Source organism: Akebia trifoliata, chromosome 1 (assembly GCF_017979445.1).
Source record: "Akebia trifoliata isolate Shusen 1 chromosome 1, ASM1797944v1, whole genome shotgun sequence".
Classification (NCBI taxonomy): domain Eukaryota; kingdom Viridiplantae; phylum Streptophyta; class Magnoliopsida; order Ranunculales; family Lardizabalaceae; genus Akebia; species Akebia trifoliata.
In genome coordinates, this window is record NC_141375.1 from 19,167,317 (window position 1) to 19,183,683 (window position 16,367).

At 36.1% G+C, this 16,367-nt stretch overlaps 1 protein-coding gene across 7 annotated transcripts in view; it reads left to right on the forward strand.

The window, feature by feature from the left end:
• PEX1 (peroxisome 1) overlaps positions 1–16,367 on the forward strand; it is a 32,751-nt gene that overhangs the window by 9,848 nt on the left and 6,536 nt on the right. For all 7 annotated transcript variants that reach the window (XM_086440750.1, XM_086440766.1, XM_086440757.1 and 4 more), the window contains 11 exons: positions 3,907–4,386; positions 6,254–6,949; positions 7,843–7,934; positions 11,008–11,081; positions 11,185–11,407; positions 11,487–11,580; positions 11,867–12,021; positions 13,105–13,335; positions 13,930–14,130; positions 14,931–15,056; positions 15,141–15,202. In XM_086440750.1, the coding sequence (XP_086296876.1) occupies positions 3,907–4,386; positions 6,254–6,949; positions 7,843–7,934; positions 11,008–11,081; positions 11,185–11,407; positions 11,487–11,580; positions 11,867–12,021; positions 13,105–13,335; positions 13,930–14,130; positions 14,931–15,056; positions 15,141–15,202 (2,434 nt within the window). The remainder of the gene's footprint in view (positions 1–3,906; positions 4,387–6,253; positions 6,950–7,842; positions 7,935–11,007; positions 11,082–11,184; positions 11,408–11,486; positions 11,581–11,866; positions 12,022–13,104; positions 13,336–13,929; positions 14,131–14,930; positions 15,057–15,140; positions 15,203–16,367) is intronic.

Here is a 16,367-nt window from a genome sequence, read left to right on the forward strand (position 1 = left end):
CAGTCCAATCGGCATCAGTGAAAATCTCAATCTCTTTGCTAGTATTTTTCTTGAAAAACAACCCCTTTCCTGGTGACATTTTGAGATATCTAAGAATTCTATTCGTTGCCTCTTGGTGAACTTCTTTTGGATCATTCATAAACTGACTTACAAAGCTAACAGTGAACCCAATGTTGGGTCTAGTGTTGGGAGAGATAAATGAGTTTCCCCACTAGGCGTTGGTACTCTCCTTTATCAACAGGTAGACTATCTTCTTCTAAGCATGCTTTGTAACTTGGTTCCATAGGTGTGTTTGCTGGCTTACACCCTAACATACCTGTCTGCTTGAGTAGGTCTAAGACATACTTTCGTTGAGAAACTACAATCCCTACTCTTGATCTTGCTACCTCCATGCCAAGGAAATATTTGAGATATCCTAGGTCTTTAATTTCAAATTCTTTAGCGAGTCCCTTTTTTAGATTCTTAATTTCTTCATGGAAATCTCCTGTAATAATTATATCATCCACATAAACAATAAGGATGGAAATCCTCCCACCTGTAAAGTGTTTGACAAACATGGTATGATCGGCTTGCCCCTGTATGTATCCCTGTTGCTTGACTGCTCTTGTGAATCTGTCAAACCAAGCCCTTGGTGATTGTTTGAGTCCATAAAGTGATTTTCGAAGTTTGCACTTTGTGGGGGTTGTTCTTGGTCTCAAAACCTGATAGAATCTCCATATATACTTCTTCCTCTAGGTCTCCATTTAAAAATGCATTCTTGACATCCATCTGATGTAGGGGCTAGTCAAGATTAGCAGCTAGTGAGAGTAGAACACAAACAGTATTTAACTTAGCAACCAGTGAGAAGGTTTCTTGATAGTCAATACCGTAAGTTTGAATGAATCCTTTTGCTACCAATCTGGCTTTACACTGATCTATACTTCCATCTAGTTTGTATTTGACGTTGAAGACCCATTTACCCACAGGTTGTTTTCCTTGTGGCAATTTAGAGAGTTCCCATGTGCCATAGAGTTTGTTCATTAGGATTAATAGGAGTCTTAAGAAGATGGAGTCCACTACACTCCTTAGCATTGCCAATCGTCCTCCCCGATTCCAAGTCCTGAAATTCACAATGAGTAGAGAAAAATTTAGTAACACAGTTCATATCCCTTGTAAGTTTACTAATAGACAAATAGGCTGCAAAATAATTTGGGAACCAACAGAACAGATTTTAGGGTCAGATTATTGGAAATGACCATTGAACCCATTCCTACCACCTTAGATAGAGACCCATCAGCTATTCTCATTATAAAGTCCCCTGAATAAGGGATGTACGTATGGAAAAGTGAAGCATTACTAGTCATGTGATCCAACGCACCAGAGTCTATTATCCAAGGAGTTGAAATTTCCATATGTGATTTTAAAGCCACTGCAGGTTACCTCTTTGTGCCACCAAACTTGTGCTCGTGGTAGGATCATGTTGAGGGAACTGTGGTGCTATTGAAGAGGAACTGAACATTTTTTTAAGCAATTCTAACTGTCTTTTGCTAAATAGATTTGTCTCAGGTGTAGGTTGTGGTGTTTCTCCAACTGAGGTGAAACCACGACTTTCTGCTGCCCCCTTTGGCTTCCAATCTGGAGGTTTGCCGTGGAGTTTCCAACACTCCTCACGGGTATGACCAGGTCGACTGCAATGATCACACCAAGGTCATTCACCTCGCTTGTTCATGCGTGGATCATGATTGGATCTCCCATTTGGAGTAAAGTTCCTGGACACCAAGGCTGATCCTTCTGAGTTAGATGAGAGAGGAGGAGGATCATCAGATAGCATCACCTTATGACGTCCCTCTTCATGTTGTACTTCAACAAATGCCTCCGCTATTGAAGGAAAAGGATTTCGAGCCACCACACAACCATGGACTTCATCAAGATTCCGATTTAGTCCAGCCAAAAAATCATACACCCGTTCACTTTCGAGCTTGTGCCGTTGTTTGACAATACACTCAGCACAACCGGAGTCATCATCAATGAATAGGTCAAGTTCTTGCCATAAATCTTGGAGATCAGAAAAGTACTAAGTCACTGAATTTGTACCTTGCTTTAAAGCCTTTAGCTTTGACCGGAGTTCAAATATTTGAGAAGCATTGCCAAGATCTGAATACATTCTGCGGGCTGCATCCCAGACTTCTTTAGCCGTTTTGAAGAACAAATAGCAACGACTAATCTTTGGCTCCATGGAGTTGATAAGCCATGCGAGAACAATAGATTTTTCAGCCATCCAAGTGTTGTAGGTGGGACTGGTTGGTGAGGGAACAACAAGCTCACCTGTGATGTAACTTAGTTTGCCTCGGCCACAGATAACAATCTTGACAGATTGTGCCCACTGCAGTTGGTTTTGTCCATCCAACTTGTGGGCTGTGATATGGAGAGAAGAAAGATCACTACTGGAAAGAGTAGTGATGGAAGAAGAATTAGGTGTCTCAACTTGGACTTGGGAGTGGTCGGAAGTTGGGGATTCAAGGTTATCTTCGGTAATGGCAACACCGTATTTCACCATTTTTGGGAGGAAGAATCAGATTTCCAGCTCTGATACCAGAAAGATAATTTAGGGAAAAGTATATTCTCTATTTCTGAATAAATTTTCAGTACATGGTTCAAGGAAATATATAGGGAAAAAAGGACAGCTAGTCTACCATACAAATCTTTCCTAAATAAGGAAAGAATTTAAATTAAAATAACAATCCCTTTGATCAAGGGATGCACCATAAAATCTGCTAATCTACCAGATTTATTAATTGACTAAATCTGTTTATTTCAGCCAATTAAGTCCTAAAAATCATAACATTAAATTCAGAATTTCCACATTTCCCTTTAGCCTTTTACTAGAAATTTGCAAAGTCTCACTCCTTTTCAGTAACCTTCCGAATTTGCCTTCAAGAATCATTCTGTAGAACTTCCCTGACCTAGCAGGATAGTATCCTTTCTATTAAATTTGCTACCTGTAGCCTTTCCCTTCTCATTTTGCTCTGGTAGTGCAACACATAATGGTGATGCAGGTGTGGATGTCATTCTTCAGTTTTGAATCTTGCCTGCACTTATTTTATTTTTTATCAAGCCCCTGTTTTGGCGTCTTCATCATAATGAGCCTTCATTTGGTTTATTTTGCTGTGCTGCTAATGATCTCTACCGTCTTCCTTTTCCAGACACCATCACCCATATTCTGTTTATGTATGTAGCAGCCAGTCATTTAAAAATTATCAAAATATAGTAGATTATGTTATTCTTTCACATTAAAAGAAAGCAAAAGTGACACCTAAGTTGGAGAAATGGAGCCTCGAGGCTCAAGTAAATATATTTTGTAATAATGTTGACAAAGTTCTATCTTCAGTCATTTTTGAAACTTATGAACGGATTACTGATACCTTCTTCTAGTGATAAGCTTCTGTTTGCACTTTTGAGTTATTATCATTTTGAAAATTAGTCAATGTGGAAGTTATTTTAATTTTATTGTGTAACATAATTTTCATTTGACATTATTTGTTACTGTCTAACAAAATTTAATTTCCTCTTACAACTTTTGAGAAATTGCTTCCAGTATTTGCTAGTATTCAGCAGTGAGTTGTTCATCCTGATACGATAAGCTGTCTTGAAATTTGTGACTATTGTTGATGTTAATTTTAGTGGTTAGTGTCTTTGTTTCTCCTGTTCTATTGTTCATTTTGGAATCCGGAGTTTTGTTCTCAGATATTGCAATTTTTGTGAGGTACATCATGTTTTATCTGTGAATATTGTACTGTTAGACATGCATAAAGTCATTATCATCTTCTAAACCATGTTTCTTTGTATTTGTGATGGTGAGATAATAATGAATGTGAATTTATCTTGAGCTTTCCAGAATAACTCCAGATTTTAATGTCTATTTCTCAGTGCAACTTGTGCCAGGAACTGAAGTTGCAGTTGCACCGAAAAGACGCAAGGCAAACATGCATCCTTACCATGATTTGCACGCACAAGCTTCAGATAAAGAGCAATCTACAAAAAAGGCATTATTACGTGTTCAAGGTCCAGACATAAAAGTTGTTCACAGACATGAGGTCAATGGTGTTGACCTAAACATAGTGCTCACTTCTGCTGCTTTTATTCATCCCGAAACAGCTAAACACTCAATGTTATCAAATCTTCTGTCGGTTATTATATTTCCTAGATTACTACCGAGGGAGAACAAGAATAATAAGAACAATTTCATGAGAAAAAGCAGTGCGAAGGAGGGAAATCTTGGGGTTTTGACTGACAAGGAGCTGTCTAGGCACACAATTGTTTATCTTCTACTTTCAGAATCAGTGGCCAAAGGACATGTTATACTTCCTCAGGCACTTCGACTTTATTTAGGAGCAGGCCTACATTCATGTATGCTTCCTCGGGCACAATTGTTTTGTACATATTTTTCTGCCCTAAATTAGTTAAATGAGAGCTTCTATTACCACACCAACATTTGCCAGTGCCACACCAATTCATATATAAATCACCAAAGAATTAGCACACATTTGGGGTGGTGTTAGCAAAAGTTGGTGTGGAAATAGAAGCTCTCTAGTTAAATAAATATCATTATGTTTTGGATGTTATGTGAGAAAGCAGGTGTTTCTTAGGTCTCTTGGATCATGGAACTAGTCATTTTAGTCCATGTCACATGCTTAGTAGCTAGGAAGTTTTTGTTAGACAGATTGCGTCACTTTTTGTTTATTTATTGTTACACTATCTATTGCTATGTAACTATGGCAAGGATGTGTGATTGCATCTGGCATGAATGGGTGGCTCATTAACTATGCCTTTAGGCTCCCCTTGGGGTGAGGCTCATTAAAAAACCTTGAGACATAACGATGAATCATAAAAGCAGCTTAGTTATTTGCCTTAGAGTAAGAATTATCTAAAAGGTATGTCTTAGTCCGAGGCAGGATTGAGGCATACACCTTTTGGTCGAGCAGATGCCTTACGTTATTTTATATATATATTAATTCCTGTCTTCTTATTCTTTTCTTTCTTTTTCACTATTTCTATGTTGGTGCAGTCTTAACATGCACTTTGGAGCACTTAGGAATAAATTTGTATACAGATATTAACATATGTAAAGAAATCATTCAATTGATTTGTTTTCATAAACAATTTTTGTACTATTTAGTATTATATAGGGAAAGTTATTGAAAATACAATATTTTGTTGTATTTTTGCAATAAGTATAGAATACTTTTTATAATAGAGATTTCCAAATATAAATATATTTATTTTTTCTGAATGAAAAAATAATAATATTTTATGGGGATTAAAATTTCGTGGATTTGAAATTTGGAAATATGTGGTGTTACCTTAAGTATTATTATTTTTTAATAGATAAACGATTTATTGATTGAAAAAAGTTGTCGATTGATCAGCCTGCTACAAAAGATTATAACAGCAAGGAAGGAAATAAGGCAGAAATATCAAATTCGCAGATACTATAATGCTTTAAAGAGTCGCACTATCCCACCCAAAAGAAAATCCTCAAAGAATTGACCCTCAAATTCCTTGAAGGCCTTGCTCCAAAAGAAAAGATACCCCGTAGCATTAATAATCATTTCTTAAATGTGCTTTCTCTCCTTTCAAAGGCCCAGTTGTTCTTTTCTCTCCAAATTACCTAACAAACCGTGAACAAAGTCAAATTCCATAAGATGTTTTCCTTTGAGAAAAGTACCAGTGAATGGTATGAATGAAATGATGATGAGATGGATTGTGAAAAACCCAAGGAATTTTGAACAATGAGAGAAAATGGAGCCAAATTCCCAGCAAAAAGGCAATGAATGAGAATATGATGGGCATCTTCCCTAATAGCTTTGCACAGGAAATAAAAAATTATTACAAGAATGCCCCTAGAGGTGATCTTATCTGAAGTAGGGATTCTCTTTGAGACAACTGACCAAAAAAAAAATGCTACTTCGTTTGGTACTTTTGGATCCCATAGTAAAATATCAAGAAAAAAGATCTGAAGTAAAAGATGGAAAGCTTTGAAGAAAGAGTTAACTGAAAAATTACCAACCCAATACATATTCCATAACCTTCGGTATTCTTCCTTTGGTTCTATGTGTGTGAGGAATAAATTTAACAAGATTAATGATTCGCTCAATCTCCCAATCATTAATGTTTCTTTTATCACGTAAATTTTTTGTTGTAGTTTAACCGTGTATTCTATATGTTTATATCATGAATGGACACTTTGGAATGACTAAGCCACTTTTTCATGCAGGGGTTTATGTTAAGGGGTACAACGCTTATCCAGAAAAGGATACTCCTTTGTTAACACTTTCTCCTTGCCGATTTAAGTTGTTTGTGAAGGATAATACTGTTAAGGAGAATGGTTTGAGTTTGCTAGAGAGCCGCAAAAATGTTAGGACCAAAAACATGTCTCCAGGGACTAATTTGTTTGCTGATGCAGGAACAATAGATTGGTCAGTTCACAAAGAGGTTGTTTCTGCTCTTATTTCCGAGTCTCCCAAATATGAAGTTGAAGAGGCTACATCTAAGTCTGATACTGCGAAGGGTCTACACAATCTTCTTCATGCATGGCTTATTGGCCAAACTGAAGCAATTGCGTCAAATACAGGAGTTGACGTGTGTTCATTGGTTTTGGGAAATGTAAACTTGCTTCACTTTGAAGTGAATGGACATACGTTTGGAAGTAATGGACCATCAGAACTCTTGTACTTATTGACTACTGTTGAATCATCTCATATTGGTCAACATGGTGCTTACAAGATTGATCTCAAGGATGAAAACAAGGGTGCTGATAATCTCAGACCCTTGGAGTTATCATTTGCAAAGTTGGATTTGGGTGACCCTATTTACTTTGATTCTGTCAAAGAGAAAACCTTTGAGAAAAGCTTCAGTTCAACTATTTCTTCTCTGAGTTGGATGGGGACAGCTACTTCAGATGTTATTGATCGTATGTATTTGTCTCTTTATGCAATTTATACTCCTTGATGCTCTTAATCATTGGACTTTTTTTCTAGAGCTGCTATTGGCACCCCAACTTCTACTTATTACACCTCAATTTCTTAAATTATTTATCACACCCCAATTAAAGATTAAAACAAGCTCTTCAAACATTTCAAAGGTTTGGCTCAAATTACAATCTCAACATTACAAAACATTATAACACTCGTTCAAACAATTTCAGTAATTGTTTACTATTATAATTAGGGTCATATAAAATCCTAAACCCAAAAAATAGAAATCTGTGGAACAAAAATGAAAGAGCTTCTATTGGCACCCCGAATTTTACTTATTACCAACCATTCACATATTTTCTTTATTTTTAATTGGGCTGTAATAAGTAAAACTTGGGGTGCCAATAGCAGCTCTCTATTTTTTTTTATATGGAACTGCAAAATTTCAAAAGCAACAAAAGTCCTAATCTAACTTATTGGGGTGTATACGAGGAAGTCTAGCTCCCTTTCAGGGACTGATAGGGGATGATCTACTGTTTCCTTATACGATGCATATCGTGGGGAAGGGTGTTACCTAGGAGATGTCCTACCCTGAAAATGACCTGATCGGAATATTTGTTCTGGTCTGTAGAGTTATTTACTTTCTCTTGTGAAAAAAAATTTACAAGAAAAGAAGATAACAGGTCCAGAAAAGTTGAAGGAATGTAATATACAAGACACTTATGTTCCTCCAACAGCATCATTTTTTGTCGTAAGAAAACTACTAAGTAAGCCCACAATGGACATGTTACATGTACATTACAATTTAAAAAATGAGACAGAAGATTCTCCCTTTTATGGTCTGTGAAGGGGACCTTAGATTTCCCTTATATATGATTTTTTTCTTCAGGTTTGAGACTTCTGTTATCTCCAACTTCTGGGAAATTGTTTAGTGTGTACAATCTTCCTCTTCCTGGACATGTTCTCATTTATGGACCTCCGGTGAGTTTATCTGTGGAGTTTGACATTTTATTTGGTTGTATAATATTTTGGCAAATAAGGCTCCTCTCCAGTTTTATAGATGTTGTGTCTAAGAAAAAAGTTCATACCACTTTAGCCGTACTTTTTTTTCCTTTACACATTGAAAAGCTTGTAGGTTATGTTGATTTTTTTTTTTTTTTTTTTTAAAGTTTGGAATTGATGGTTCAATTTCAAGCTTAAAAGCATGGGGTATGCCCGTCAATCTCTACTTGGAAGTCCTCTAGGTTGTTGGGTTCATCCTCACATTTGAAATAGAATCAGACACAGTCGGTGACGCAAAGCTCGTAGGAAAAACAACACTATAGTAGCAATTCTTATTTGTGTATACAGATGAAAGGAAAATGAAGAATAATATGTATATACTTTTCATATGATTAAATGCATGCAATGGTGGCTGAATTTTCCATCGCTTGGCCATGACCATCATCCCTGATTTCACTCCAGCTCGGTTGGGCTAGCCTTAGTCTCATTTGGGGACCTTCCTTGGGGCATTAAAGCTTTACACCCAAGGGCGTATACCCTACTTGGTCTTTTCATAATTCCACTTTCATCATGCTTAAAACTAATTTCATATTTATCTTATAGACATTGTATCAAAATAATCATGATATAAATTGTGGAGGAAGGTGATTGCAACGAAGTTTGGGGCAGAGCCATTTGATTGGGAAAGTAAAGGTGGCTGTCCTTTGGTTGTGGGGTTTGGAAAGGGATTCTTAAAGTTCTTCCGGAGTTTGTAAGAGCATTAGATTTGTGGTAGGTTTGGAAGATAGAGTATGGTTTTGGGAAGACATTTGGTGTGGGGAGAACTCACTTAGCTTAAGATTTCCACAATTAGTTCTTCTCTCCACAAAAGAGGATTTCTTGTGCACACTTTTCTTACCTAAGCTGAAGGAGATGGAGGTTAGGATCTTGGTTTTAGAAGGAATCTTAATGATTGGGAGTTAGAAGGGGGTCTGCGTTGCTTCAATGTCTAGAGGGTGTGAGATGCAATGTCGATTTGGGTGCTGCTCGTCGTTTGGGTAGGGACTTTTCCAGGTTTATTCTTAGTTAGCTCTTTCTATGACTCATTGTTGACTACATCATCCACTTTCCTTGCAAAGGAAGTGTGGGGTAAGAATGTGCCATTTAAGGTCTCCTTTTTCATTTGGTGCGCGGTGCAAAGGAAGACCTTGACTATGGATCAACTAATGTTAAGGGTATTTGAGGGCCTAATGTTTGCTTACTTTGCTTAGGAGCCGAGGAGACCATTAATCATCGACTTCTCTATTGTGGTTTCTCGAGAAAAGTTTGGAGCTTCTTCCTTAATAGGTTTGGTGTGGAAGGGTGTTTCCCTATCTCTGTTAAGGCCCTATTCTTGTCTTGGTGAGAGTGGGGGTGTTTTTTTAGCGAGGCTAAAAGAGTGTTGGGGGCTCACTCTCTATGCTATCTGTTGGGTTATTAAGAAGGAACGTAACAACATGTGTTTTGAAGGAAAATAACGTCGGCTGATGAAGTGTCCTTCACGGTGCTTTTGTGCATCTTCTTTTGGTCTAAGGTTTTCTTTGAGTTCAGGGGTTGTGTTTTTTGATGATTTTGTAGCAAGATGGAATCTTGATGTTGGCCAGGAGTCCCTTCTGTTGTTGTAGTTGTTTGTGTTCTGTGATGTCTTTGTAATGCTAATTGGTCTTCTCGACCACTTTTTCAATAAAATTTGTTATCTATAAAAAAAAATAAAAAATAAAAAAATAAAATTCACCTAGCATTCATTCATTTTCTTTTATTTGTATAAACCAAAAGATTCAAGTATAGATCCTACATTTGGGGTTTGATCAAATCTTGAGCAACCTCGATCCTTCTTATTCAATCAGTGACACCTATTAAGTTCTCTACAAGGGAGCCAAGGTAGCTTACTATTTACAATGCAAAATAAATAAGGTAAAGCGAGAGATGATAGTATGGAAGAGCGAGATGATAATTAAGTAAAGAAAATAAGTTGGAGCTTTGACTTAAATGATGGGGGCATTCCGTCCTTGGTACGCTCACTTTCCAAAACAAACCCATCTAATTGATTACCCTCAACTTTTTTGAAATTTTCATCTACCGACCTTTTTAATTTTGGTAGTTAAAGCCAACCATCCTTATTTTCTACACCCACAAGCTTGCTTTCCTTATTTTATTATGACATACGTCATGATCTTAAGCACTCTCTACTAAGACAATGCCACATGGCAATGTATCCTTTCACACAAAATTTGATGGATTTCTAAACCACTAGATAGAAGACACTTAGCACCAATTGAAAATATGGGGGGAAGACTTGGGTGATCATCGGGCCTTGGTGGAAGCCACCAACCAACCTACCAGAATGGTTGAGACATCCCTCCCCTACTCCCCTACTCCTCTAATTGGCTTTTGAAAAAAATTTACCTCCCTTGCCCCTCATCAAAGCTCACTCTTTTTACACTTGGACCACTCAATCTAATTGACCAATCCTACCCTCGAACACTAGATAAGCTTGGGTCCATTATCATGAACCCATCAGCTCATGGGACACCATGGCCCATCCCCATTTAACTAAACAAGAATTATATGTGAGTTTCTACATCAAGAGAAACTGAACGTACATGTAGAAATAATATCCCTGTCTTGAATCCTTAGTTTATTGGCTGATCCTATGTCCCAAAAAATTATATTCCTAACCAGCTTGCTCATCTCTTCTGTATAGCTTTTCGAAATTCTTCTTGATTTATTTGCTTCTTGGTCTCTTTAAACAGTTAAAACATTATCTATACCTTTCTGGTATGTTGATTTTCCGTTGCCTCTTTTAGTTGAAGACGGTTTTCTTTGCCGCGATGAATTCACCCTGAAATTATCATTTGTTTTAAATCAAATTATCTGTAGTTGTTAGAATGTGTTTTCACTGCTGACAATATTATGTTTTATAAATTACTAACTTTCCATGATCTTGACCTTCTTTTGAATTGATTATCTTGCTTACCTGATCGAATATCGTGGTATAGGTTTTACTTCATTGTGGCATCTTTCTGTCTTCCAGGGTTCTGGAAAAACAGTATTAATGACTGCTGTTGCAAAATACTTAGAAGAGCATGAGGAGATCTTGGCACACATGTATGACGCTTATTCTTTCTTTTTATTTTTTTCGTGGTTATTATTATTCAAGAAGAATAAAGTTTAGTTGATTTTGTTCTGATTAAGGTTCACACATTTGCAGAGTTTTTGTAAGTTGTGCCAGGCTTGCTTTAGAGAAGGTCCCAGCAATTCAACAGGCACTAGTTGGCTACATATGTGAAGCTCTTGACCATTCGCCTTCCCTTGTTATATTTGATGATCTTGATAGTGTTATTTCATCTTCCAATGATTCTGAAGGATCTCAACCCTCAATCTCCATTGCTGCACTTGTGGAATTTCTCACAGATATTATGGATGATTATGGGGTAATATGTTCATTCTGAGTTATATCCAGGTAAATTGTTTCGTGTTCTTAAGAACTTGATTCATTTGTACATTGATCAGGAAAAGAGGCAAAGCTCTTGCAGATTGGGCCCTATCGCATTTATGGCTTCTGCGCAAACTCTTGGAAAGTTACCACAGTCCTTGAGCTCTTCAGGTTGCACACTAATTATGCTAGAAGAGTTGATTTTGTTTATCCTCTGTTAAGATTTGTAGAAAAAAGTAACTCATATAGAGAAATTCTACTGCCACGCCAATTTTTGCTAATGCCACCCCAATTCATATGTAAATCACCAAAGAATTAACACTCATCTTGGGATGGCTTTGACAAAAGTTGGTGTGGCAATAGAAGCTCTCTTCATTTAGCAGGATAGTCTTATTTTCCTATTTATTTGCAAAGTTTCGATCTTTTGATTACATTTCTGAATTTGGTTTTTTCACAGGAAGGTTTGACTTCCACGTGCAGCTTCCTTCTCCTGCTGTCTCGCAACGTGGAGCTATATTGAAGCATGAAGTCTATAAGCGTTCCTTGCAATGTTCTGAGGAAATTCTGACTGACATTGCTTCCAAATGTGACGGATATGATGCATATGATCTGGTATTTGTCTTTATATCAAGTGATAGTTACAGATTAGTAGTATTAATTATTTTTTCTAGTTCAAAGAAAGATATTAAATTTTGGTTTCGGTGTCTTTTCTGGTAAGCTTGGAAATTGAAAATTTTTGGTAAATGTGGAAAGTAATACAATTTTTGTGAAGATGTGGAAATGATTGATATATTGAGAATTTTTCATTGAAATTTAGGCAATGTAAAACAGACATGAAAACATATTCCTCCTAAGCCACCAAAGTATAACAAACGACCATATAGAGTGTGTAAAGGAAGATGAATACTGCTCCGCTACATGTTGGCGCAGTTGGGGTATCTGTTTTAGAGCTCGAGAGTGAAAAACAATTATATTCTACATGAAGATGAGAATAATAATATCATATTTTCTATATAAAAAAAAAAAAATAAAATTATACATTTTAATATATATTCTCTTTATCTATCAAAAAAATGTCAATTGAAATACATACACCTTAAATCTGTAGAAACATTTACCTAAATAAGCAAACTATTAAGTACATTCTTGCATTATTATGTAAATATATCTTTTTAATATGTATAAATAAATTACTAATATATTCAACTAAGTAGAACATTATCGATTGTATGTACATTCTTACATGTACATGCTAATATGCTTAGAATTCATCAAAACAAGATGATATGTGAATAGTTATCCAATCATAATTCGTATCTACTAAGGAATGAATATTCTATGTATCTACTAAGTATAACATACGACCATATAAACTGTTGGTTAAATTTCTGGTTTGAGTTTTGTGCATATATTTCGTGGAAATATGTCAAAATTTAAAGCTACGATCTAAAAAGATAGATTTATGGTACTATTTCTACCTTTTGTCCTTAATGTTTACTTTTGTGCAAGTTGATTTTGGTGTATATTCTCTATGAAATATTTAAGTGTAATAACGCATATACTGGCTCTTCGAAGCTTTTATTGTCATTTCTAGTGGGTTTTTCCCTTCCCTTTTTTTGCATGGAAATATAAGCATGTGGTGAAAAACTTACGATGAGTTTGTTATTATTTGTTCTTAAACAACTTTGGATGCAGGAAATATTGGTTGACAGGACTGTTCATGCTGCTGTTGGCCGCTTCTTATCTTCTCACACTGATTTTGAACACCATGAAAAACCTGTTTTAGTTAGAGAAGACTTTTCACAAGCAATGCATGATTTCCTTCCAGTTGCCATGCGTGATGTTACTAAATCTGCTTCCGAAGGTGGGCGTACTGGATGGGAGGATGTTGGTGGGCTTATACACATCCAGAATGCTATTCAAGAGGTATGCTTGTGTTGCTGACGACCTTAAATTAGGCAACGAACAAGCTTTCTATTCAAATTTAGTGTTTTCATGCATATGGAATGAGTTTCTCTTGATATCCTAAGAAGCTAAAGGATTGGTTGCTTTTATTTTGCTTAAACAGATGCATCCTTTTTTCAGAAAGCTGCTATTAGTTCCCCAACTATTACTTATTACACCCCAATTTCTTAAATTATTTATCAGATCCCATTAGAGATTATAACACACTATTCAAACATTACAATGATTTGGTTCAAATTATTATTTCAACATTACAAAACATAATAATGCTTGTTCAAGCAATTTCAGTAGTAGTTTACAATTATGATTAGGTTCATATAAAATCATAAACCCGAATAATTGAAATCTAGAGCTTTTACCCCAACTTTTACTTATTCTCAACCATTCACTTATTTTCTTTATTTTTAATTGGAGTGTAGTAAGTAAAAGTTGGGTTGCCAATAGCAGCTATCATTTTTCAATTTCACTTTTAGAAGTTGGTCATACTAAATTCTTCTCTGTGCTACAAGGTTTATCTATGCAAGTTTCTTCAATTTAATGTCTAACCCTTTTCAGATGGTTGAATTGCCTTCAAAGTTTCCTAACATCTTTGCACAAGCTCCCTTAAGGTTGAGATCAAATGTTCTCTTGTATGGCCCTCCGGGTTGTGGCAAAACACACATTGTTGGTGCTGCTGCTGCTGCTTGTTCTTTAAGATTTATATCAATAAAAGGGCCTGAGTTGCTGAACAAATACATTGGTGCTTCTGAGCAAGCTGTATGACATCTGCCAGCTTTTTGTTATTGTCTTAGTCAAGGATCTTTCCTTTTTGTGTGTATGTGTGTTTGATTTTTGTTTTTCTTTTTAAAAAAAAACATTTCTGTCCTCTCTAACCTATAAAATTTCTGACTTGCTTACATAAAGTAGTGGTTTTTAAAGGTCTTTGTTTTGTAAAGTGCCTGCTTTTATTAAAAGAAAATGCTAGATGTTTCCCAACATGTCCATTAAAGCCATGTAATACGACACTGTTGAAAAGAGTAAATGAATTTCGTTTTTGCTGCAATTTACTTCCACAATTTCTTGATTCCTCAATTATTTTGCTGATTCTATAACAGAGTAAATGAATTTAATTTTCACCGCAATTTGCTCCCCCCAATGTCTTGATTCCTCAAGTATATTGCCAGAATGCATAAAGCTGATGTAGTATTGATTTCATATTATTTGGAGGTTTCTTTTGTATGTTGATTACTTAAAAAGGCATCTTCAAGCATGCAAGTGACGAGGCTTTCAATGCGCTCGGACAAAGCCCACTTCAAGCCCTGCCATGACTGACATCAGAAGTCGAGCCTGGGCTTGGACTGGTTGAGAGGCTAGAAGCAGGCTTTGTTCAAAGTGCAGATCAAAGACCTTTCAGCGCTTGCCATACTCGGTCTGATAAGCTTATGAAACTTCATCTTGAGGCCTAGGTCTTGCCTATGGACCAAGAACACTCAACTCCATTTAAGTCCTTAATGTCCTCATAATAGCTTCTGTACAATCAAAAAATAGTTGATAGTGCAATCTTGTGATGCTTGCAGGTTCGGGATATATTCTCAAAAGCAGCTGCTGCAGCACCTTGCCTTCTATTTTTTGATGAATTTGACTCCATTGCACCAAAGAGAGGGCATGATAATACTGGAGTTACTGACCGTGTTGTTAATCAAGTTAGTTTCTTGTTGATTGGTTGGTCCAAATACCATCTTATGGATTTGTTTTCTCATTTTATTTCCATCTTCATTCTGTTGTAGTTGCTGACAGAACTAGATGGTGTGGAAGTCCTGACTGGGGTTTTTGTGTTTGCAGCAACCAGGTTAGTTTTAGGAGCTATTTTCCTTTAAATTAACCGTAATATATTTAGTATTGGTTTCTCTGTATATATTCTATGGCTATAATGAATCTGGGAAGAAAATATGCTTTATAGCAATGTATACTTTGTTCGTTGTTTTCTCTTGTTAAATAAATATGCAACAAGTAGTCATTAACCTATCTTACTGGCTGACAGATAATGGTACTGATAGTTATCAGTAACTAGAAGGTGGCATGTGCGACGCACATGTGTCTGAAGGGCTTATTTGTAATTTAGAATATTAATTAAAGAGTGGTTTTGAAGATTACATAGTAAACAAGATATTTTTGTAATTTTGAAAACTAACCATCGTGACTTTAGGGACGTGTGTTTCCAATTTTCTTGGTGTTTTGACCAAAATGACCCTGATTATATTAAGTTTAAATGTTAAGGTGGGGGCATTTTTGGAATCCAAATTTTGGTGTGGAACCACTTGGTACTCCACCTTCTCTCATTATAATAGTAAAGATGGTATTTGAGTTTACCTTTTCTTTTTCTGGACTCCCATAGAAGAAAAAATGACTAAACCAAAAGGACAAAAATCTCAGTGCATGCAATCAACATGGGAAGATCACAAATAAGATTCAATGATGACATAAGGTAAGACAACATGTGAAGAATCGAAAAAACCAAGTTTGCAGACATCATCGAATAAGTTGAAGCTATATTCCATGGTCAGACCTCATACTTGCTATAGTTTGTTCTAAAGTCTGAATTACGTTGTTTGCTCTTATTGGGAGATTACCCTGCATGGTCAGACCTCATTTTGTTAATTATTCTATTAGACTATACGAGTAGTTTGTGGAATTCATGGAAATTTTCAGTTCATTTTATGAAAAATGAATATCTTTTTCTGTTTTTGATTTCTCAGCAGTGTAATTGGACATGAAACCTGTTTTCTATCATTTGTAGTTAGGTATGGGCCATAATGAGCGAGGGAAACTAATAATGTGAAATTCTAAAGTGAAGTTATCTTAGTTTTTAGTCCACCATAGAAGGCTTTTTTTTTTCTTTCTCTAAAGATAGAAATATTAACACACTACATGACAACAAAAATTGAGACATTGAGGAAGACCTTCACTAGTAGTAGTAGAGATAAGCCTTGAAATTGCTGAAGCAGAGACTTCAG